The following is a 25,845-nucleotide window of genomic DNA, read 5'->3' as shown; positions in this document are numbered from 1 at the left end:
GAGATAAAATTCCCCCAAGGGGCATCATGCTTGGGACCAGAAAGTTCCTTATCTTTCAGATGTAGAAGTTACAAATTACGATGTCTAGAAACTTGTGCTGATACCTCAGAAAAATGTTACATCACAGACACAGATGTTACTGGCACATGTGCAGAGTGTGAATGACAAAGAGCAATAGTTTTAAAATAATATGTCATAGTAATGGGTCATGCTAAATTTGTATGTGTATCAATTCTTTAAATAATACAGATGACATTTGACTATTTCGTTTATAGTCTCCCATAGGCACACATGTGGTATGTCTTCATTACAGCAGCTGTAAGCCTTGAAATTACGTAGATCGATTCCTCCCGCTTTATTCTTATTATTGTAGCTATTCTCTTGTATTTCCATATAAATTTCAGCATAAAATTGTTTGAATTTGTCTGGAATTTTGAGAGAAATTGCACCAAACCTGCATGCCCTAAACCTGGGAAGAATAACATATTTATAATATTGAGTCTTCCAAATAAAGAGCACAGTATCTATCCCTCTACATTTATTTCTGTCATCCCTGATTTCTTCATCAGCATTTTGTAGTTTTCTGCTCATGACTTCTGTATATGCTATGTTAGAGTCATACATATTTCCTTTCTTTGAGCAATTGTAAATGATATTCTTAGTGTTAGTATATAGAACTACAATTGATGTTTGTATGTTTATCTCATATCCTGCAACCTTGCCAAACTCACTTTTAACTGGAAGTTGTAAAAACTGTACATTCTTTGGCATTTTCTAGGTAGACAATTTTATGTATCATTGGCACACAGGGACAGTTTCTTTATTTCTGATGTGCCAATGTCAGTGTGCATGCAATTATAATGGACATCTATAAATATCGTCCGAGACTGAGGAGACGACACAGTCACTTGGTAAAAACAAAAGTCTCCATCAAGTGCAGCTGCTGCAGCTGTTTCAGTTTTTGGTTAGCTGCTCTTGGTGGGGACGCTGCCTTTTGGGCCTACAATCGGAGCCAATCTTTGTTCCAAAGATTCATCTCACCTCCTGGCTATGTTCTTATGAAAGAAGGTGCTTAAGACAAGGCAGATAGAGGGGAGCTCTTGTCACAGGTCCAACAAGGAGCGGGCGGCTGGGGACCCCTTAGGGGCTCAGGGAGGGCGGGGACGGAGTGTCGGGGCGAGGCCTCCGCGCGGCGGCCCCCAGCTCCTCCCAGACGCGCGGGGGCGCTGTGCGTGGCCGCGGGTCAGGGCGGCGCTCCTTCTCAGCCTCCTCGGTGCAGACTGAGGCTTTCGGGACGGCGGTGGGAAGATGGCGGCCCCCAGGAACCGGTCCGCCGCCGTGGAGGCTGAGGCGGGCGCCAAGCGGCAGGGGGACTCAGGAGTGGAGTTGGCGCTCCCCTCCAACACTGCCGCGGCTGCCCCGCTCTGCCCTCACGGTGGGTCGGCGGCCGGGCTCGGCCCCGCGGCCCGGCTTGGAAGTGCTGTGGGCTTTTAGGACTGTTCTTTGGAAGAGATTTTGTTCTCTGTCATGTGTGATGCCGAGAAAACGCCCTTTTTTTCCGGACCTCGTGTTTGTCCACTTATTTGGGAAGCCCTCCCAAGTCCCCGCTGCTGTGGTTTTGGCTCCAGGGTCTTAGGTCTTTGTTGGCAGTGAAGAGGGCCCAGGGTGGGCGGAGGGCTGCGTGGTGTTGGGTGACTCCCGGGGACAAGTACTTGGTGGCGTCTTTGTTGATTGCTGTCTTAAGAAGAAAGTTAGGGAGAAGGGCAGAATGAACCTGGAAACCAGTTTTCCTCTCACTCCTACAGAGAGGGTGTGTCCTACCATAAAAGCTCAGTAAAGCTCTGGAGGTGGCAGGTTCTCGATCCTTGGGGATTTTATTCTCAAGACCCGAAAGTTTGTAACGTTGACAACATAGGCAGCAGCTGTACAAGCCATGGCATTTTCTGTGGCATAGAGACCACTTTTTAAAAATGATTTCTACTGAGTAGTCCGTGCCTGGAAAAAGAAAATTTATTAAAGAGAGCAGACTACAATTAAAAAAATAAATATTAAAAAAAGAGCAGAGAACTTAGTTATGATAAATTGTGCATACAGCCTAAACAAGTTTTTATTTAAGGCAATGAAAACTAAGAACTTTGTAGATGACTGTCCTTTGACTTGTTTTTCCCTATTCTGGAATTAGGACCCACTCTTCTGTTTGTCAAGATGAACCGAGGGAAGGAAGAAACACGAAGGTTTTATGCCTGCTCAGCCTGTAGAGATAGAAAAGACTGTAATTTTTTTCAATGGGAAGATGAAAAGGTATGACAATTTTCTGAGTATAAACTTTTTAGTTTTAGTGAATGTCAGTTTTACTGAGAATGTCTAAACCAATGGAAATACAGTTTGAACATTTAGTGAGTTGAATTCCTCCCAACCCCCAGTACTAGGAGACTGAACCAGGGCCTCATGTGTGCTAGGCAAGCATCCTACCACTAAGCTGTAGCCACCAGTCATTTTTATATATTTTATGTTGAGTAATGGTCTCGCTAAATTGCCCAGGCTGGCCTCCAACTTGTGATCCCTCTGCCTCAGCCTGCCTAGAAGTGGGGATTATAGACATGCATCACCACACCTCAAGATTTGCTGAGGTGTTAGTATTGGGTGACTGATTCTCTGTGTCTTAGCTTGGGCTTCTGTAACAAGAATGCTATAGATGCTGTGTTTAAACAACAAATACTTCCTTCTCAGAGCTCTGGAGGCCAGGAAGTCCAAGATGAAGGCCTGGTAGATCCAGTGTCTGGTGAAGGCCCACTTCCTGGTGTGCAGATGACTGTCTTCTCATTGTGTTCTCATAGCAGAAAGGGTGGGAGGTGGATGAATATGAATATGAGAGCATGTGCATGCTAGACTGAGCAAGCTGTCTTTCAAAGGGTACTACTACAATCCATGAAGGCTCAGCTCTCATGACCTAATTACTTCCCCAAGCCCCTGCTCTAGATATGTATTGAATATCCAAATTAGGGATGCTCAACCAGTACCTCATTGAGGGCTAGGCTTCAAAATGTGAATTTTGGGGGGTGCACAAATATTCAATTCCAAGCATTCCATTTGCAAATACTGTGTAGATTTATCCCAGAAGACTCTAGGTTATCATTCCTAGAATTAGAAAAACATTTAAAAAAATTTTTTTTTATTTTTGCATTAAATATCCTTTAATCTACTAGGTGACTGAGGAAGGCACTTGGAGAAATAGTTATAAGCTTGGTATCCTCTTGGACTCAGTTCCCATTAAAGTTTCTGAAAACTCTGACTAGAGAATTTTCAGCCTTTTTAGTTTTATGGGAAGATGCTCTCTTTACCACTCTTCTGTAGACCTGTTAAGATCACTTTGTACGAACGAATTTCTCAGTGCTTTAATATATTGGGTGTTGCTTCAGACTGTCATAGAATCTTCCTAGTTTTATGTGATTTGTTTTCCCTCAAATGAATGCTGTTTATAACATTCTGCTACTAAAATTTCTTGCTCCTGGATTGCAACAGAATGTGATACCAGTTTTTGTAGAGTGGTAACATGTTTGATAATTTGTTCAGTGGGTCTTATATTGTCTTTCAGTTGTCAGGAGCTAGACTTGCTGCGCGAGAAGCTCATAACCAAAGATGTCAGCCTCCTCTGTCCCGAACACAGTGTGTGGAAAGGTACTGCTATGGCATCATCTTTCTTTATTATTTTAGCTGTTTATTTATATCTTTTTTATTTTTTTCTCTTCTTTTAAATTACTTTTCTTTTTTTTTTTTTTTTTACTGTGGAGATACACACACACATCATGGTAATATATATATATTATCTCATAAATCTTATCATTTCAATGATGTTTAAGTGTACAGTTCAATGACATTAATTATATTCACAATGTTGTGCAACCATTACCACTATATATTTCCCGAACTTTTTCATCACTTCAAACAGAAACTTTTTCACATTAATCAGTAAGTAGTCTGCTTTTTATTGCTATGACTGTGACTGTTCTAGGTATCTCATGTAAGTGAATCATACAATGTTTTCTTTTGGCTTATTTCACGTAGCATAATGTGTTCAAGGCACATCCATGTTGTAGTGTATGATAGAACGTCATTTCTTTTTATGGTTGAATAATATTTCATTATATGTATATACCACTTTTTTATCTATTCATCTGTTGACAAACACTGGGTTTGTTTCCACCTTTTGACAGTTGTGACAGTTGGCACACAAATTCCTATTTGAATCTGTTTTTTAATTCTCTTGATAGATACCTTAGGGCATTGCCTGGTTATGTGATAAATCTGTTTAGTTTTTTGAGGACCTGACAAACATTTCTATAGTGGTGCACCTTTTTAATATTCCTATAGCAATGTATGGGTATTTCTCCACATCCCTGCCAATGCTGGAGGGTTTTTTTTGATGATAGCCATCCTGTCATCCTAGTAGTTGTGAATTGGTATGTTAGGATTTTGATTTTTTTCACTTTCTTTCTTTTTTTTTTTTTCCTTGTGGTACTGGGATTTGAACCTGGGGGCACTATACAACTGAGCTATATCCCTAACCCCTTTTGATTTTTATTTTGAGAGCAAGCATTGCTTGGTTGCCTAGATTGGCCTCAAAATTATGATCTTTTTGCTTCAACCTCCCAAAAGCTGGTATTACAGAAGTTTTTTGATTTTTAAAAATATTTCCCTAATTACTAATGTTCCTGATCATTTCATGTGTGCATTGTTCACTTTTATATCTTTTTTGGAAAAATGTATGTTCAAGTCCTTTGTCCATTTTTAACTGGATTGTGGTAACTTTTTATTATCGAGTCACAGGAATTCTTCATATGTTTTGGATGTTATATCCTTATCAGACATGGGATTTGCAAATATTTTTGCCCATTTTGGAGGTTTCTTTTGATGCGTAAGAGATGTTACTTTTGATGAAGTTCAGTTTATTAATTTTTTCTTTTGTTGCTTACACTTTTGATATCAGAGTTGTGAATCTATTGGCAAGGACTGGGGATGCAGCTCAGTGGTATAGTACTTGCTCAACAGGTGCCAGGTCTGGCTTCAATCTCCAGTGCTGCAAAACAAACAAACAACAAAGAGACCTTCCCTTTGCAAAGTCATTGCCAAATCCAATATCATGAAGATTTACTGTAATGTTTCTTTCTTGAAATACTAAACCAAAATAATTTTTTAAAGTTATACATATCTGTTTTTAAGAATCTGCTTTGTTCAGATGGGTGAATTAGAGTTGAGTCATAGATTTAATTTCTTAGCAAATCCTTGAGTACAGTTCATTACTCTCCTGTGTCAAAGGCATGGTGTTCTATATGCTGAAAGAAGCTCCTTAAGAAGCCTGTGGTCTGAGTCAGGTGGTGGCATACACCTGTAATACCAGTGACTCCGGAGGCTGAGACTGGAGGATCCCAAGTTTGAGGCCAGCCTGGGCAACTTAGTAAGACCCTGACTCAAAATAAAATAAGAAAGACTTGTGGTGTACTCAAAGGTGGAGCACTCCTGGGTTCAGTCCTCAGTACTGCAAATGATGATGATGATGATGATGATGATGATGATGATGATGATAATGATGATAAAAACAGATCCCGGTTGCTAATGACAAAAGGTTTTGCAGTTTCATGATAGTTCCTCCTGCTACCCAGGCTGCTTATATTCAGGGTTGTGGGGTCTCATTCTGGCTAAGTGCAAAGGAGTACTGAGATCTGCTTGAAATAATTTTCCTGAGCTTCTTTTTCTTTTTTGTTGTTGCTGTATTTGTTTTTGATACTGGGGATTGAACCCAGAGGTATTTTACCTCTCAGCTACATCTCCATTCCATTTTCTAAAATTTTGAGACAACTTAAGTTGCTTAGGGCCTTGCTCAGTTGCTGAGGCTGTACTTGAATTTATGATCATTCTGCCTCAGCCTCCCAAGTCCCTAGGATTACATGCATGTGCTACCATGCCAGCCTTGAGCTTCTTAGCTTTTAAAGCCCTCTTAAGGACAAAGCTTTTCTTAAGATAATGTGGTCGCCTCTTAACTGCTGTACTTAATCAGAGCTGTCTTCTTACTGCATGGGAATTCAGTCAACAGCAAAAACTGTTGAGAAGGAAATTAATGTAAAGTGAGCATTCTTGTGAGGTTGGCACTGTGCTTGATGTTTCTCATGAGATGATATTTAATCCTGCTTAGGCAGTTTACTTAGATGAGAAAATTGAGACTTGCAGAAGTTAAATAACTTGAAGTTCATGTTGCAAGAATGACTGAGTTGTGACTCTGTGACTCTAAAGCATCATTTTAAAACATAAAAGCAGATAGTGATTAGTAAATGTTGTATAATGATTTCATGTTAGGAGGTACAGAGAGATAAAAGGTAAGGAGTGGTATAGTATTATACCATGAGGTTATCGTGAGAGAAAATAGAATATTGAAGACGTAGGAAAGAGGAAAAACACTATGTACACCCCTGAACCTATTGCTTTGTTCATTTTGTGGAAATTCCGGCTGGTGAGTTTTGCTGCGCCAAGTTTTCTTTGTTTTACAAGGTTGTAGTCATAATGTAAACAGAGTCTTGTACTTTGCCCTTATCCCCTACTTTTATGTGATAAGCATGTTTTTCATGTTATTACAAAAGGATATTAGTGATTCAATTAAATTTAAAAAAATCTAGGTGTTCTTATTTCCCTATATGATAAAATTTTAGACCAGAGCTAAACCACTGTTCTTATCTTTGTCCTGTCAGAATGTGTTTTTTTGATAATAAAGAATTTTTTTTTTTTTTCCCAGAGCTGGGGATCAAACCCAGCATGCTAGGCAAGCCTTCTATCAGCGAGCCATGTTCCCAGATGTGATAATAAAGAATTTTTGAAATACATGTATTAATTAAAACATAAATCACTTGCTAAATTATGAAGTTTTAGAGGATTTCCAAAAGATTATTTATTGGGGACCATAATTTAATGTATCTTGTGCTGATCCTTGAAAGCGTGTCTTAATAAAATTGTTTTCAACATCTTAAACCATTTGTTCTTTCATGGTGCTGGGGATTGAACCCAGGGTCTTGTACCTAGGGCCTTGTGCAAGCAAAGCAGGCACTGTACATAGTGAGCTATATCCCCAGCCCTGTAACCATTTGTGTCCTTGGCTTTTGTTTCTAGTAGCTTCCATCCATCCATCCATCCAATCATCTGTTCATCAGGTATTGTTGAAGTCTCAATAAAGAACTTAAAATGCTAGTAATGGGTTGAAATATATATACATATTATATATATATATATATATATATATATATATATATATATATATATATATAAAGATTATACAGAATGAGGAAGATTATGTTAGACATCAACAGTATTCATAGAAAAGACTACATGCTCTGGAAAGTGAGGAACTTGTAAATTAGTTGATCAATACAGCTTAAGGACACAGTACTCAAATAGGTGCTGGAAGATGAGTAGAAGTTGAAAGTTTTTGAAATGTGCTGTCATTGATTTCACTGTGACACTTTCTAAGTGATTCTTCTGGGCTTTCTTACATGCTTTATGTGGGGTACAAGTTTGAAATCAGTCATTCTGAAATTTTGTGGTGCTTTAAGATAAATCCTACTGAAAATTGGCTTTTTAAAGTCAAATCCTTAATTAATTACCTATTAAAAGTGTCTTCAGTTTGAGACTAGCAGTTTATTCTTGTATGTAAAAGGACCCAAGTATGATGTATTCCTACTTGAGATTATTTTCTAATGTGTATAATTTAATTTCATACAACTCATTTATAAATTTAGCTTATTCAAGAGCTACTATATTTCAAAGTTCTAAACTGCATTTAAACTTTGTACCTATTAATGTAACACAAACTTCATCTCTTTTTGGGCACTAACAAGAGCTTTTTATTGACTATTTTTGAAATTTTAGAAAGGCACGATGGTAACTGGCAAGATAAGTTGACTTTTGTTACTATTTTTTTTTAAATCATGGAATTTGCAGTGCTGCACAGGTTTCTAGTTTGCAGAATAGGATTTGATATTTATTTTTCTAATCTCAACTCCTTGAATCATGTTTTTTTTTTTTTTTTTTTGCCAGTGGGCGGGGGTGGAACCCACCGCTTGGTCTATGCTAGGTAAGCACTCTACCACTGAGCTATATCCCCAGCCCTCTTTTAACATTTTGAGACAGGGTCTTGCTAAGTTGCTGAGGCTAGCCTAAAACTTGGAATCCTCCTGCCTCTGCTTTCGGAATCACTGGGATTATAGACATGTGCCACCAGGCCCAGCTTCATGCTTTATGTTTTATAGGAGTTCAATTGACAGATGTAAATTTTCTGCCTGAGATTTGCTTTTCCTTTTTTTTTTTAAGCTTTTAAGCTGCCTGTTATGCTCTGAAATGTGTTAATATTCTATTATGTAGTATGTTTGCACCCTTATTGTGACCTATGAAGTCTTAGGAAAGACAAATTCGAATGCTAAAATCAGTGTTAATTTATGTACATCCAGATAATTTTGTTTAGTTGATATTTCATTTGGTTATTTTTTTTTCAGAGCTCATTTAACTTAGATTTTCAAGGTTTGCTATTAGAGAAATGCCATAAACATAATTTGAGTACTCCAGGAAAGGCAAATGGAACATCAAATGGAGATCAATAAAAATGACATTTCAAAATGCTAGCCTGCAATTTGTGATCATGCTGAGCCATTCGCAGAATGAATTTCCTCTCCCCCCAGGGCATGTGCTGTAAATACGAATAAGATGGGGCGAGCACTGAGTAATCCTTAGTGCTTAACAGTCACATGTTTTTCTACCAAACTTCAAAAGCCTTGTGTCTGAATATTAAAGTAGTATAGTTGAGTGATGATGCTGTGATTTTGAAGGGAGATATATGCCTAAGATCCCAGTTTATTTTTTGTCAAGAAAAGTTTAATAAATTAGCAGTAAAGCTTTCCTAAGGGCAATTTGGAAGTACCTGAAGGAGGTATCAACAAGGTCCAAAGATGCATCATGTAAGTGGAGGTTCACTTAGCAGTGTTGCACTCTTCCTTCTTTTGAAAATAAACTTAGGTCCCTATGGTGGGTGAATCTTTCTACCTCGGGACTTTCTTTCCTCTTCTCCTAGTGTTTTTGCAGCTTCTGCCTTCATCTGGTGTTACAGTGTGTGCTGAGTAGTCCTTTTGCCTATGTTTGAGTATCAGAATCTGATGTAACTTCGTCTGCGTCACCTGTGGGTGGGATCTTCCTCCTTTTCTCAGGTCCTGCAAAGCCTGGTAGCTGTGCTGGATGCTCCACGATGAGCACGTACTTCTCTAGCCAGATGCACAACCTGCTGCTCTGTCTGGATACTCAGAGCATGCACAGTCATGTGTTTGGTACTGACAAGGTGGCCATGGCAGGGAGCTCTCCCTGTGATTCTGGGGTTGCCCAGAGCTGCTGGAGACAGCGCAGTGTCAGGAGCCAGGACTAAGTTTGCATGTGGGCATACTGTCGAACTGCGCCATCCCCTCTGCCTAGCTGATGGCAATTATCAACCATACCCAATATCATGCACGTGAAAAAGTAAAAAAATACACATCTTAGAAGTGATGAAATTGGGTGGTTAAATCTTGCTTTGTGACTCAGTCTGACAGGCTTTAGTGGATGTGTAATCTTAGTTTTGCTACAATGCTTATGTTCTCTATTTGTTTCTTTTTGCTCAAGTTAACCATGTGATCTGTGTTTTCTTTTTTCATGAGGTTTCTTCTGTGTTTTCTAGTTTTGCCTTCCTAACTTTCTATACTATGTTTAATCCTTTTCTCTTTTGTCTCCGTTCCTCTAAAAACTGAGAAATGATGGATGTAGTACATCTCTGCTTCCTGTCTTTCCTTCTCCATAACTACTGCTGATTTTAATTATTTATTTTCAGAGTTAACTTTTATGTCTTCAAAATTGCTTTTCACTGTTTGTTTTTTTAGAGAGAAAGAGAGAGAGAGAGAGAGAATTGTTTTTTTTAATATTTACTTTTTAGTTTTCGCGGACACAACATCTTTGTTTGTATGTGGTGCTGAGGATCGAACCCAGGCTGCACGCATGCCAGGCGAGCGCGCTACCGCTTAAGCCACATCCCCAGCCCTTAACTGTTTTTAACTTGATTTTCAGCTTTCAGTTTTATGTTTTGGCCCATGACCCATTTTACAACATGAGAAAATCACTGTGCTTACACTGGCTCCTACCTTCTCTTCTCCTTTCATCTGGATTTGTCTTATCCACATTTTGTATTGCGCTGTAGCTCCCTCATTTGCCCAGTCTGAATCTGGCTAAGTGGATTCAGGGCCCACTGATGCCTTTTGGCTGTAGTGTCTTCATTCTTCTTCTGTTTGGCTAAGATTCAAAGCAGTTTTTACTTTTTAAATGAAAAGTCTTTTATTAATCAGAAAGTTCTAGATAAAAATCTATATGTGGCTACTATGTAACTCAATTTATGTGAAACATCCAGAGTGTGAAAATGTGTAGAGACAGAAAGTGAATTAGTGCTGCTAAGGGCTGGGGTGGGGCAGTGGGAACAGCTACTGATGGGAGGAGGTTTCTTTTGGGGGTAATGAAGATGTTCTGGAATTAGACTGTGGTGACCCAGCACAACGTTTTGAGTGTGCTAAACACCACTGAGTTGTATAGTGTGTGAATTATGTCTCAATAAAAATCAGTCTGTTGCAGTTCTGCTGTGAGGCTGGATAAAGAGTAACCTAGATCTCTTGTCTCCATGCCTGCCTTTTCCCACCAGAGGCAGCTGTGGTCAGCTCTTCTGGCTTATGCTTTTAGAATTCACCATCTAATCTTTACTTCTTTTTATGTAACATGAAAATCTCTAGTTGTTCACATTTGTGACCTTTTTTTCCTTTTTTTATTTTTTTTGGTACAGGGGGACTGAACCTAAGGGCAACTTATCACTATGCTACATCCCCAGTTCTTTTAAAAAACTTTTATTTTGAGATATGGTCTTGCTAAGTTACTTAGAGCCTCACTAAGTTGCTGAGGATGCCCTCGAACTTGTGATCCTACTGCCTCAGCCTCCCGAGTTGCTGGGATTACAGATGGGCCACCACACTGGGCCGTTCTTTGTGTTACTGGGATTGATTGATTGATCATGTGTTCAGGTATCAGCCAACCTACACCAGCCATTATACAGTTCATCATCAGCCTTTCTCCTAGTGATTTTAGAGGTAATTGATGATCAGTGCCTAGAGACTTATGCATTATGAGCTGTAATTCTTTTTGTGGTGGGGTACCAGGGATTGAACTCAGAGCCACTCAACCACTGAGCTACATCCCAGTCCTTTTTGGTATTTTATTTAGAAACAGGGTCTCACTGAGTTGTTTAACCCTTTACCTTTGAACTCTTGATCCTCCTGCCTCAGTCTCCTGAGCCACTAGGATTACAGGAATGTGCCATCATGACTGGCTGTAATTCTTTTATAAAGAAACCTTATCTCATGAATTCTTAGCTTTCCATGTTACAGGTTATGTGGGAAAAGACAAAATAAATGTCTAATTTCTGTTCTTTTTGTTGTTATTTTGCAGTGCTGGGGATTAATCTCAGGGTCCTGTGCATGCCAAGCATATACTTGACCACTGAGCTATATCCCCAGTCCTTCTCTTGTTCTTTTTAACCAGTTCTCAGAATAATGATTTGGTATTTCAGCCACTTCCAATCGGGGCTGTTGTTCTGAGAGAACATGCATTTTAAAAATTTGGTACATTTTAAGTTCATTGAAACATTCTTTTTGATATAGCACTTTTCAATTTTGATTGAACTTTCACAAGATGATGGGGGTCCTATGCAGGGTGACTGTATAATTTTAATCCAAATCTGGACTCTTTGAAAGTGAAAGGGACACTAACCAGATAGAACTCCAGGATGGCAGATGTAAGCTGGAAATGACCCGGAAAAGCAGGGATTTCTGGTCACTAGTGATTTGTGGGTTGTTAGGGCTTTTTTCTACAAAAAGCCTTGTTGGGGTTGCGATTGAGACATCTTAATAATATTGAGTTTTCTGCATGGTTTATCTTTCTGATTACTATCTCATCTTTAATTTTCCTCTATAAATAACTTTTTATTTTTATCTCTTCAGCTTTTCTGGGGTATAATAATTTGTGTAAAATAAATTTCATATATTTAAATGTACAATTTGATGAATTTTGACATATGCATTTATTTGTGACACCATCACCATGGCCAGGAGAGTGAACATAACCATTATATCCCCAATTTCTTCCTGCTCTTTTGTCCCTTATCCCTTCACCTTCAGGGTTTCCATCAACTACTGATTTGCATGTTGTCATTACAGAATAGTTTGCATTTTCTTGAAATTTATATAAGTGAGATTGTAACAGTTTGTACCATTTTTTTTTAAATGGGGGTGGTGTTCCTTAACTTAGAATCATTTTTTTCTTTTTAAGTTTATCTATGTTGATGTATTTGTCAATTGTTTGTTCCTTTTATTCCCCAGTAAGATTTTATTATATAGACATGTCTGTTCACCTGTTGAAGACATTTAGTTTTCCTCCAGTGATTGATTTCTACAAATAAAGCTCTGGTGAACTTTCATTTATAAGTCTTTGTATGGACTCACACTTTTCTTTCACTTGAGTAAATAGCTGGGAGTTGCATAGCTGGATCATATGATGTTCAGCTTTTTACAAATGGCCAGACTTCCCATGTGGTTGCCATTTTACATTCCCAATAGCTGTGTATGAGGATCCAGTTTCGGACGTCTGCAACATGTATTATTACCTATTTTTAAAGTTGTAGCCATTGTGAAGTGATATAATTTTGTGGTTTTCCTTTGTATTTATGATGTTGAGCATCTTTTCGTTGTATTTATTAACTGTATTTTCTTTGGAGAAGTGTCTATTCCTTGCTGTTTTTAATTGGACTAATTGTCTTTTTATTATTGAGTTTTGTTCTTTATATGTTATAATGTCATTCTTTTACTCAATATATAATCTGCAAATACCTCTCCCATTTTTGAGTTGCCTTTTCACTTTCTTGATGCTGTTCTTAGATGCACAAAAGTTTTAAATTTCAATTAATTTTTCCTTTGCTGCTTATGAGGTGTGTGTATGTGTGTGTGTTTGTTTATTGTGCTTGGAATTGAACCCAGGGCTTCATGCATGCTAAGCATACACTATACCCAAAGCCCCATATATTATCTGTTGAAGAAGTTTAGGTCATTGATTCTTTCATACTTTGTGCCCAAGTCCTATTTAAGAAGTCTTTTCGTGTTCATCTATGTAATCCCAGCAACTCAGGAAGCTAAGGGAGGAAGATTGCAAATTTAAGGCCGGCCTTGGCAAATTAATGAGAGCATGACTCAAAAAATAAGAAGGACTGGGGATTGGCTTAGTGGTAGAGCACCCAGGTTTAATTCCCAGTACCATAAAAACAAAAACAAACCAAACAACAAAAAACCCTGCCAAATCTTTTTGACTGTATAATTTTAATTTCTCCTAGAAAGTTTGTAGTTTTAGGTTTTAGTCTTGCGTCTGTGACTTAATCATATATCCAAAGTCCCCTTTGTCATATAAGGTATTCGTAAGTTCTCTGTGAGGATGTAGACATCTTTAATGGGCGGTGAGGGATGGGCATGATTCAGCTGGTTACAGTATCTCTGTAAAACACCAGTTGACTATATGTATGTGGCTTTTTCTGGACACTATTCTGTTCTTTTGACAGAAGTCAAAGGTCGTATTTGATTGGGTGCTGGCAAGGTGAATTTTATCTTGTTGCACATTGGATATTTTTTTCTTTTTATGTGAAAAGTGTAAGTGTATGTTTTCACATAAATACCATATTGTTTTGATTACTGTGACTTCATCATAACCTTCTTGAAATCAGGTAGTTTAAATCTTCCTAACTGTCGTATGTTTACAGAGTAGTTTGGGCTATTCTAGTTCCTTTTCATTTTTATATTAATTTTAGAATGAGTTTTTTGGTTTCTACAAAAAGCCTTGTTGGGATTGCGATTGAGACATCTTAAAATACTGAGTTTTCTCCATGGTTTATCTTTCTGTTTACTATCTCATCTTTAATTTTCCTCCATAATGTTTTTAAATTTTCAGTGTGCTGGAGTTGTACATCTTTTGTCCGTTTTGTCCTTAATAAAAGGGCTACAATCCTAGGCCTTTTTATTTTATTTTGAGACGGGGTCTCTCTGAGTTGCCCAGGCTGGCCTCAAATTTGCTATCCCTCTGCCTCCTATGTAGTAGAATTTTAGGTGTGTGCTACCACCCCTAGCCTTCATATATTTTAATGCTGTTTTAGATAGTATTCTTTTCAAATGTCAGTTTCTGATTGTCTGTTGCTGGTCTGTAACAGTACAGTTGATTTTGTGTATCTTTTGTTCTGCAATCTTGCATATTAGTTTTAGCAGGTGTCTTGAAGATTTCCTTAGGACTTTCTACATGTCTGTGAATAAAGATGTTTTAATATTTCCTTTCCAATCTATGCCTTTTATTTTTTTATCTTGTTTCATTAGATGGTGAGAAACTCTATAGTTATGTTGAGTGGGAGGTGGTGAGAGCAGACCTTCATCAGTATGATGCTAGTTGTGAATTTTTCTTGGATGATCTTTATTAGACTGTAGAAGTTCTCTTTGATTCCTTTTTTTTTTTAAGAGAGAGTGAGAGAGGAGAGAGAGAGAGAGAGAGAGAATTTTTAATATTTATTTTTTAGTTCTCGGCGGACACAACATCTTTGTTGGTATGTGGTGCTGAGGATCGAACCCGGGCCGCACGCATGCCAGGCGAGCGCGCTACCGCTGAGCCACGTCTCCAGCCCTCCTTTTTTTTTTTTTTTTTAAGAATTCTTACAACTTTTATTGGGTAAAGGGGAGGGAAGGGAGGGGAGGATGCATGGGGGCAGGAAAGATGGTGGAATGTGTGAGTACACATGGTGTGATGCTACATCGTGTACAACCACAGAAATGTAAAGTTGGGCTGCAGTTATGTACAGTGACAGCATTCTGTTGTCATATATACCTAATTAAAATAAATAAAAAATTCTTACTGTCATAGGATACTTGATTTTTCAAGGGCTATTTTCTGTATCTGGTGTATTGGTTTTTCTTTTTTTTAGACTGTTAATATGGTGACTCCATTGATTGAATTTATTCATTAAAGCAACCTTGCATTCCAACCTTACATTCCTACCTTATGTTCCGAGATTAACTATATTTAGTCATGATTTATTACTTACTAGTATATTGCTGGTTTTGATCTGTAATATTTGTTAATTGTTGGGAGTTTGTGCTCATGAGGTATATTGGTCTGTAGTTTCTTTTCTTTCTGGTTCTGGTGTTGGAATAATGCTGGCCTCAGTGTGTAGACTTGGTGTTTCTCCACTTCCCCTTGTTTGCATTGTTTTCAGTGGGGAACCTGATGTCATTCTTTGTTCCTCTGTCTTCAAGGTTTTTTGTTTATTGTTGAGTTTGAATAATTTTTTAATGTATATTGTAGTTCCCTTTGTGTTTCTGTTGTGGTTGTCTGAATTTGTTGGATCTTTTGAGAAGTTTTGAAAAATTTCCAGAACTTCTGTTCTGCCCCATTTGGGGACTCCATTTATTCTTATTGAGGCCCGTTGATGTTCTGTTTTGGATAGTTTTTGACAGCATTCCTTCACTACAGATCTTTTCTTCTGTAGGCCCTAAATTTCTGTTTATTTTTATTTTATCTAGAGCTTATTTTTTTCCATTTCAGACAGTTAAAAAAATTTATAGGTTTGATATGGTCCTTTGCTATATTTCCGTGCATGTATTATTTTATTTACTTTTAATTTTTTTGGAGCTGCGGATGGCACCTGGGGCCTGGTGGGTGCTGAACACTTGCTCTGCCACTGAGCTGCAGCCTTGCCTGTCACAGTCAGGCCCTTGCTTTCCTCTGCTTTCTTGAACACATGGAATGTAGTTAAGGTAAGGGCCTCTGTTTCTGATTATATCACCTGTCATTTATAGTTTGATTTGGATTGATTTATTTTTTCCCCATAGTCACAGTCATGTTTTCCTGTTTGCCTACCTGATAATATTTATTTATTTATTTGGCATAGAGGTTTATTTAGGAAGATAGATACACATTCAAGGGAGAATGCAGGCTCTCTTGAGAGTGAGAAGCAGCTTTACCTGGTCGTATTTGATTGGGTGCTGGCAAGGTGAATTTTACCTTGTTGCACATTGGATATTTTTTCTTTACTTTTTTTTTTTTTTTAACTTGTGGTGCTGGGGATTGAACTCAAGGCCTCAACCGTGCTAGGCAACTACTTTATCACTGAGTCACATCCCCAGCTCTCCTTTTCATATTTTTGACCTTTGTTTTGGGACACTGTTAAAATACTTTTTGGTAGTTCAATATTCTTGAATAGGATCTCCTGAACTTCGTACAGGGTCCAGAATAGTTTGTCCACTGTCAAGCCAAGGCTGTAGGCCAGCCCCAGCCAGGTCTATTCATTTGCATTTACTTTGTGGTTGCTTTGTGCTAAAACAACAAAATTTCTCTGTTTTGACAGAGAAAATATATGGCTTGTCAAGCTCAAAATATTTACTGTCATCCTTTACAGAAAAAGTATGCTTTTATTTAATTAAACAAATATTTTAATTTTGGACACAATATTTTTATTTATTTTATTTTTATGTGGTGCTGAGGATTGAACCCAGTGCCTCACATGTGCAAGGCAAGTGCTCTCCCACAAAGCTAGAACTGCCACTGGCCTGCTTTTGAAAATTTGTTTTTAAGCTTTTTAGGCAGGACAGAGCAGTTCCAGGCCTGGTTTGTTTTTTTTTTTTTTCCTTTTCTGTGCAGTACTGGATATTAAACCTAGTAGTGCTCTACCACTGAGCTCTATCCCCAGCCCTTTTAGTTATTAATTTTGAGACTGGGTCTCACTAAATTGCCTGGGCTGGCCTTGAACTTGTGACCTGACTACCTCAGCTTCTCAGGTTACTGGGATCACGGGGGTGCACCAGGGTACCTGCGGGGATGTTTTTCCACATCACTGAGGCAGGACCCGTCTGAGCACTTGACCCACTGCTTGTGCATTTTGAGGGTTTTGCACTCTGACTTATTGGTGGACAAACTATTTTGGGCCCTGTGTGAGTGTTCTGGCAATTCTTTCACTTGCTCCTTTCCAGTGGTTGTCTCCTTAGCCTTGGGTATTTCTCCACTTGCATGTGTGGAGGGTATCATCAGCAAACCTGGGAGTGTGCTCCCTTTTCCTGCACCCCATCCTGTTCCTCTCTGGTGTGCAGCTTTCTGCTCTCACATACTCTGTGAGGAGTGCTCTGCACTTGAGTTCTGGCTGTCTTAGGCTGCCCAAATTCTCTACTCTGTCACATCAGTTCATTGACCTTTACTTTGGGCTATCAGTTGTCCAATATTTTAAAACGGTTGTTTCATATATTTTGTATGCTTAAAAATTTTTTGAAAATGAAAACAAAAAAATTTTTTTGAGGGCTAGGATGGTAAATCTAGCCTTAGCTACTCTGTCAAGGCTGAATGTGGAAATCTTCAATAGGTACCATTTAGTGTTGAAGGGGAGTACCAGTAAATGAAGTGTGTTTGTTGTTGAGGAGGGGCTTCTGATGCTTTCCATTTGCATTTCATGTCTTGGGGGCCCGTTCCTACTGACATTCTTACTTTGAATTACTAAGAAGTTTCTTTTAATATCCATCTCTTTTTTTTTCTAGTCATGGATAAATCTGTCAAATGAACACTTATCATAGAAATCGAAACATTTAAATTACTGGCACGGTAGCTGATTTCTTGCTGTAGCCATTCAGAATATCTATTTGTCACTGCTGTGGGTGCTTTGAAATGAAATTGCTTGGGTGGAAAAAGTTTTAATACTCACTCAATTCCTTATTAAGTTTACAGGTTCTACATTATAGTCCCCAAATTTAGTTCCATTCAAACTGTTGGACTCTTGTGAAATTGTAGAATCCTTTAGTGCACTATTTAACATGCCTAAATTTAGATATTTCTCATCCTCTGTAGTCACCAATAATCTTATTTATATTCCTTTTGTGTTTTTATTCTGTTTTCATCACATATACAAACTCAGCATTTTTTGAAATATTTTTTTTTAGTTGTAGATGTACACAATATCTTTATTTATTTATTTTTTATGTAATGCTGAGGATCAAACCTAGTCCTCACACATGTGAGACAGGCAATCTACCACTGAGCTACAGTCCCAGCCCCCCAAATCAGCAGTTTTTAAAACATTCTTTTTTTTTTTTTTTTAAAAGAGAGAGAGAAAGAGAGAGGGATTTTTTTTTTTTTTTTTTTTTTTTTTTAGTATTTATTTTTTTTTAGTTCTCGGCGGACACAACATCTTTGTTGGTATGTGGTGCTGAGGATCGAACCCGGGCCGCACACACGCCAGGCGAGCGCACTACCGCTTGAGCCACATCCTCAGCCCCACATTCTGACTTTGATTATCATTTTCTCTCTTAGATGGTCTCTAGTAAAATGAAGGGAAAAATAAAAAAAGAAATGGTAACTTTGAAATCAAGTATCAGAGTGACTTTTGAGAAAACATGTGGGACATCAGTCAGGTTCTTTTTAAGGCTTTACATATTGTCTTGCTGTTAGGGTTTGTGCTTGCTTCAGCCTCCATCAGTACTGCTGAGAGCAGAAGAGAACATCTTTTCTTTTAGGAGGTAATTTTTCTTGCTAAGTATGCCGTAAGAACTTGAAGAATGATCTTAATTTCTCATTTTAAAATGACTGTCAACTTGAGCCAGACTGTTTAACACTTCAAAGTTAGAACACATGGATTTGTCAATAAATTTAAACATGATAGTAGTTGCCATTACTACTAAGTTGTTTGAGTAATATATTATATTCACATTTTAAATGGATATTGATCTTCATTCAGTGACTAAATTGGAGCATCTCAATTCTTATGAAATTGCTGATTCGTTTCCACTTTGTAGTTATATAGCTAGACATAAATTCTAACCATCATTCTACAGATTTTTCTTATCTTTGCTTCTTTGTGTACTATTCTTTTTCTTTTTTAAAGAGAGAGTGAGAGAGGAGAGAGTGAGAGAGGAGAGAGAGAGAGAGAGAGAGAGAGAGAGAATTTTTAATATTTATTTTTTAGTTCTCGGCGGACACAACATCTTTGTTGGTGTGTGGTGCTGAGGATTGAACCCGGGCCGCACGCATGCCAGGCGAGCGTGCTACCACTTGAGCCACATCCCCAGCCCCTGTGCACTATTCTTTAGGATAAAAATAAGAATACTTTTTGGGTACTAAAAATAGCAAAAATACATTGTCTTTATAGCAACAAACCTAAAATATACTACTCTGTGTTTCATTGTGTCTTGAAGGTATTTGAGGTTTATTGAGTTGCCCTTGAGTCAGAGAAAGTTCTGTCGGAGCTGTCAGCAGTTGCTCTTACCAGATGACTGGGGGGATCATCATGAGCATCAAATGGTGGGTGATGTTTCTGTCACCCAGTTAAGAAGGCCCAGTCAACTCCTTTATCCATTGGAAAACAAGAAGACAAATGCCCAGTACCTGTTTGCTGATCGGACTTGTCAATTCCTAGTAGACCTCCTTTCTGCCCTGGGATTCAGAAGAGTACTGTGTGTTGGAACACCAAGGTATGTTCTATGATTGTTAAAAACTTTTTTCTATCACTATTATTTAAACTGTGGGGAGATGCATGGAGTTGTTATTTGCATGTGTAGGGTATGGCATGAAGCTTTTGAGTATTCAAAGGAGGTGGAAAACAGGGTCCCTCTCTTGAGTTTGCCACCTGTATTCCATTTGAGAGAAATCTTTGTAAATTTCTTTTTGATATACTTGATAGGAGACACTTCCTTATAAATAACACATACTCCTTTAGGAGACGCTTTCTGATTTGAGATCAAAATTGTTTAAAACATGAAATTATGAAACATCTCTGTTTCAGAAGAGTTCAGCCCTTTTAAAAGTATTTGCAAAACTAAAACCTTGGTTATGCCTGCCAGATTCTCCTTGGAGTTTCATTGAAATATCAGAGAGATGAGAGAAAGTTGATGGATTTTGTTGTTTGTTTGCTTATTAACTATGACATTTGTAATTTCTTACTGAATTTGCTTTTGCTAATTGCTTTAGGTTGCATGAGCTGATCAGGTTGACAGAACCAGGTGATAAGAAACCTCATATTAAAAGCCTTTTATTGGACATTGATTTTCGGTAGGTTTACAAAATGTAATATTTATTCTCCTTCATTGTCTCCTGTTTCATTTTATGTTTTTCTCCTCTTAATTGTTATAATCTGACACAAGTTTTTTTTTTTTTTTTTCTGTTTTATTTTCAGCACTGGGATTGAACCCAGGGGTACCATACTACTGAGCTACATCCCTAGTCCTTTTTAATTTTTACTTTTGAAACAAGGATCTTGCTATGTTGCTGAAACTGGTCTCAAACTTGCAAACCTTCTGCTGGGATTATAGGTGTATGCCACCACACTTGGCCTGACACAACTTTTGATTAACAATTAAAAGTAGTAGTTGGTTATGAAGAACCTTTTTAATCATGTAAGCTCAATATGTGATCTTCCATATTTCAGTAGGGAAGCAGTTGATTTCTCTCTTTGCTAGAGTACTTCCTAGATATTTTTCTATGAATGTGTTTAGTTGTGACATAGAGGTGAATTTCTTTTTTTTAAAAAAAATATTTATTTTGTAGTTTTAGGTGGACACAACATCTTTATGTAGTGCTGAGGATCGAATCCAGTGCCTCATGCATGCTAGGTGAGTGCTCTGCCACTGAGCCACAACTCCAGCCCCTAGAGGTGAATTTCTGTTGAAGGAAGTTTCTTCTCATGTACTTAAGGTCAAAGATAAACTGAACTTCCTCATGCTTAATCACATTTCTAGGATTTTGCTGGGTGTGGTGGTGCACGCCTGTAATCCCAATGATTTGGAAGGCTAAGGCAGGAAGATTATAAGTTCCAGGCCAGCCTCAGTAATTTACAGAGACCTTATATAATTTAGTGAGACCCTGTCTCAAAATTAAGATAAACAGTGGCTGGAGTTGTGGTTCAGTGGTAAGGGTGCTGACCTGGCATGTGTGAGGCCCTGGGTTCAATCCTCATCACCACATATAAATAAATGAAAAAAAATTCATTGACAACTAAAAAATAATTAAAAAAAATTAAGGTAAACAGGACAAATAACCAATAAATAAAGTTTTCTAGTACTTTGTTTCATCAGCAGATCTTTGAAGTGGGGTCAGACATTTTAAAATATATTTTACCAGATAATGTCCTACTGGCTCACTGGCTACTCCTGATGTGAAGGGAATGGACAGGTCCCAAGGCAGAGGACTGGCTAGCATCTGCATCCTGTGGAAGAATGTGAGAATTAAATCGCCTCTGATGTGTGGGGTCATACATGATGAGGCAGAGTGAGGAACATACCAAAGTGCCCCACTGGTGGGTGTTTCCAGGAAGCCGACCTTTGGTTGCTAACACACGGCACCTGTGTCCACCTCCTGTTCCTGTGTTCTGCAGAACTGAACATACTCCTCCTGGTTTCTATAATTGTTTGAATCCCAGGAGTTCATGGTGGCTATATATACACTGTGCTCTTAGCATCTTATAATCTTTCACAAGATTCGAGAACAAGAACATGTTCTTAATACATTATCACACATGGTATATCTTTTTATTTAGATCCAATTGGAGCATATTTGGCCAATATTCCAGTATTTGTTGGCGAGAATCTATGAAATCAGATATGCTTTCTCTCCCTAAAAACAGGCAGACAGATTTTTAAAGTGTAAAATGTTACATTAAACAGTATAACTTTTGTAATTTATTTTTCTTTAGCTTTCTAAGTCATTTTTTTCTGCTTCTTTCTTCCCTCCCCCCTTCCTTCCTTCCTTCCTTCCTTCCTTCCTTCCTTCCTTCCTTCCTTCCTTCCTTCCATCTTTTCTTTTTTTTGGGGGGGGGTCCATACATGCTAGGAAAGCGCTCTACCACTGAACTACATCCCCAGTCCCTAAATCAATTTTATGTTGCTTGGAATAAGCAACTGCATTTTTTAGACCTTTCCTATACTATCTCATTCCTTTTTAACAGCGTTTACCTGTTATCTATTGATTTCTTGTTAACAGGACTAGCATAGTTAGCTAAAGTCTGCTCAACACAAGTGATCCTTGGCAAAATGATAATACAGATTTCTTTGTAAAGACAACTTAGTTTTTTAAAGTTTAAATAGAATTCATATCCTGTTCTCCATTTTTAAGTGGGTTTTGTGTGTATTCACTGTATGTGGAGTCATTATCACTCTCTACTTCCAGAATATTTCACACTGGAAATAAACCCTGTCTTCACTTACCTTGGTAACCACTTTTGTCTCTATGGCTTGTCACTCCGTTATGGACATTTGGTATGGAATCACTCAAAAGTGACCTTTGTGTCTGACTTCTTTCAATACTCATATGTATCTTAGTGCATAACAACCTCATTACTTTTATAGCTGTAAAATATTCCACCCTATGGGTATATCAATTTTTCTAAAAATTCTATATTCGTTTCCTAAGGTAACTATAAATGCATTGTTTTAAAGGTAGAAGTTTGACTACTGGGTTCTTATCATGTCGGTATTAATGGTAGCTGGTATTTTCTAAATTTCGTGTCCCACGTCAGGCCTATTCTAACTCATTCCTCATAATGTATAGGATGGAGGCTGTTATCATCTTTGCTTTCCAGATGAGTAAACCGAGGTACAAAGAAGTGAAATAAACAAAGTCACAGTTTGTAAATGGCTAAGCCAGGATTCAAACCCAGGTAGTCTGGCTCTAAAAATTAGGTTATCCTCTGGGGATAACTTTGCTTTTGAACTTGTATATAAGCCTCTCTTATGTAGTCCATCATCTCTCTCGTGATCCCTCTCTCTCTTTCTCCCTCTGCCCTCCCCTCTTGTGCCACAAAGGTTTTCAGATAAATTGAAAACTGTTTTCAGGTTATTTATATATTTAGAATAAGGTACTCATACAAGTTGGAAATCTTTGGTTGGTTCCAGAAATCTAATCATGTGCAGGAACTATTGGTTTTCATTCCTGGGGCCTAGGACCCAGCAGGCCTCAGTCCAGGCGAGAGCCCAAGCCTCACATTGTGTCGTTAGTGCTCTTTCTCTCCCGTTCTTTTTCTGTGTAGACAGTTTTCCTTTGTATGCTGGGACTTTGTTGACAGCACTGTTAAAAGTGTACAGTCTCAGCTTGCCAGTGTGATGGTGGAAAGAAGCCGTCTTTTCCAGGGTCTGCAGTAGCAGAACTCAGGGAGTGCAGTCAGCTTGCCTGGGTCACAGCCATCACTGTGCCCAGGCCAGCCCTGGACCAGCCACATAGAGTAGGTTTTCCATAGGTAAGAGGTGCTTGACTGAAAGAGGGGAGATTCAATTGCTAGAGAGAAGAAAAAAAAAAAAATAAATAAAACAAACCAGATGTCCATAATCAAATAATTCAGGACAAAATATACAGTTTTCAAGAACACACTCTCCTACCTTTAGGACCTTCAGTGTAAAGCATACAGTGTTATCTTTTTAATAGTATATAGTTCTTTGAGTTACATTAAAAGTCATATAATGATTTTGATTTCTGTAAAGGCAAGATTTCTTCAAGAGAGTTGTGGTGGATTTGGGCATTATGCTACAGGCCTGTAATCACAGTACTCTGGAGGCCAAGGCAGGAGAATTGCAAGTTCAAGCCCAGCCAGGGCAACTCAGAAAGACAAAGTTTAAAAAATAAGGAAAAAAAAAAAAAAGACTGGAGAGCACCCCAAGGTGCAATTTCTAGTATCCCCCACCTACCACAAAATAGTTGTGGTGGAATGATTTATGCAGAAAGAAACTAAGAAAATGCCTGACATGTGTCAAACCTGGGTTCAATCCCCCATACCATACCCGTCTCCCCCAAATGTATATATGTGTGTGTCTGTTTATATTTACATATGTAAGTATATAACATATATATGTAAATTTATTCTGTACACACACACAGACAGAGTCAAGGAAACTGTTCAAATTGCAGGACTATCTGGTTTATATTATCTTAGTTTTTAAAGGAGAACAATCTTTAATTCACCCAAAACATTCTGGATTTGGGTTTTTACATTTTTTTAAGCATATAAACATTTTTAAAAGTAGATTCATATAGTATTTTTTTCCACTTGCTATATTTTGGGCATTTTTCTTCTTTTTTTTTATATATTTATTTTTTTGTTTTCGGCGGACATAACATCTTTGTATGTGGTGCTGAGGATTGAACCCGGGCCGCACGCATGCCAGGCGAGCGTGCTACTGCTTGAGCCACATCCCCAGCCCCGGCATATTTCTTTATTTTTTACAAATGCAAATGTATTTCAACACTGACAAAACAGTAGTTTTCAGTATCTCGACAAGGTTGTAGAACCATCATCACTAATTCCAGAACATTTTTATCACCTTTGAAAGAAATGCTCTCCTAGTGATTAGTCTCTTCCCATCCCTCAACCCCTAGCCTTGGGCAGCCGTGGTCTAATTTCTGTCTTTACAGATTTGCCTCTTCTGAGTATTTCATATGAGTAGAATCATACAGTAGATGATCTTTTGAGTTTGGCTTCTTTCACTTAGCATAATGTTTTCAAGGTTCATCCATGTATGAGTACTACATTTTTATTTTATGGGTAAAAAATATTCCACTGTATGGATATAGGGAATTTTGTTTACCCGTTGCTGTGGTTAGGGTGTTAAAGATATCCAGAGGTCCATATGTTAAAGGCTTAGGCTCCAGGGTGGTGCTAGGGGAAGTTGGAGGAGTGGCCTTGTGGGAGTCCTTGGTCAGGGTTTGCCCTTGGAAGGCAGGTTTTGTGAGACTCCTTGGCATTTCTCACAGAGGATTGTTATAAAAGCCTGAATTTGCCCTCCCACCCCCGCTTCTGTTTTGATATAGTCAAATTGCTACATTGCTCTGCACATGCAGCCACCGTTTACATCTCTTTTAGGACATGATGTAACTAAGAGATGGCCACCAAATTACTTTCATCCTGCAAAACTATGAGTTAAATAAACCTTTTCTCAGTGTAAAGTTAGCTACCTAGGTATTTCATTGTAGTGACACAAAGCTGACTAATCATCCATTCATTAGTTGATGGATATTTTGGTTGCTTCTGCTTTTTGACATAGTAATACTACTATGAACATGTGTATGAGTTTTATATTTGTATAAAATAGACATGTTGTCTGATCTTTTGTGTGTTGTATTAGTTTGTAAGAGCTGCCAAAACAAAATATCACAGTCTGTGGCTTCAGCAACAGACATTTGTTCTCTCACAGTTCTGGATGCTGGGAGTCCATGATGAAGGTGTCAGCACATTTGGTTTCTCTCAATCCCCTCTTCTTGGCTTGTCTTACCACTGTCTCCTCGTGTGGTCCTTAATGCACACTCATCTCTGGTGTCTTTGTGTCCAAATTTTTTCTAACAGCCTCATTTTACCTTAATCAACTTTCAAAGGTTCTGTCACCCATAGTCAGATATCAAAGTATTGGTGATTAGGACTTAACATAAGAATTTTGAGAAGACACAAACCAGCCCATAACAGGCATACCTAGAGGTAAAATTGCCTGGGGTCATATGGTAACTTAACTCTATTGAACCATTTTTTTTTTCTGATACTTGAGGTTGAACCCATAGATGAAATTTGAAATTTAACTACTGAGCTATACCCATAGCCCTTTTAATTTTATTTTGAGACAGCGTGGGTGCCAATGTACCAGGCTAGGTTTAACTTCTTGAGGCTCTGCCAAACTGTTTCCCAAGGTGGCCATGCCACATTCTGTTCCCACCAGGATGTAT

At 38.2% G+C, this 25,845-nt stretch overlaps 1 protein-coding gene across 2 annotated transcripts in view; it reads left to right on the top strand.

The window, feature by feature from the left end:
• The first annotated feature begins 1,308 nt into the window (after positions 1–1,308).
• Positions 1,309–25,845, top strand: part of Zcchc4 (zinc finger CCHC-type containing 4) — a 52,064-nt gene continuing 27,527 nt past the window's right edge. Inside the window, exons 1-5 of one of the 2 annotated variants that reach the window (XM_026403171.2) lie at positions 1,309–1,435; positions 2,183–2,301; positions 3,596–3,678; positions 19,347–19,622; positions 20,119–20,199. In XM_026403171.2, the coding sequence (XP_026258956.2) occupies positions 1,309–1,435; positions 2,183–2,301; positions 3,596–3,678; positions 19,347–19,622; positions 20,119–20,199 (686 nt within the window). The remainder of the gene's footprint in view (positions 1,436–2,182; positions 2,302–3,595; positions 3,679–19,346; positions 19,623–20,118; positions 20,200–25,845) is intronic. The other variant, XM_026403181.2, reaches the window with a different exon arrangement.

This window comes from Urocitellus parryii, chromosome 10, assembly GCF_045843805.1.
Source record: "Urocitellus parryii isolate mUroPar1 chromosome 10, mUroPar1.hap1, whole genome shotgun sequence".
NCBI classification, from domain to species: Eukaryota; Metazoa; Chordata; class Mammalia; order Rodentia; family Sciuridae; genus Urocitellus; species Urocitellus parryii.
This window is presented reverse-complemented; position numbering and strand designations above follow the sequence as displayed.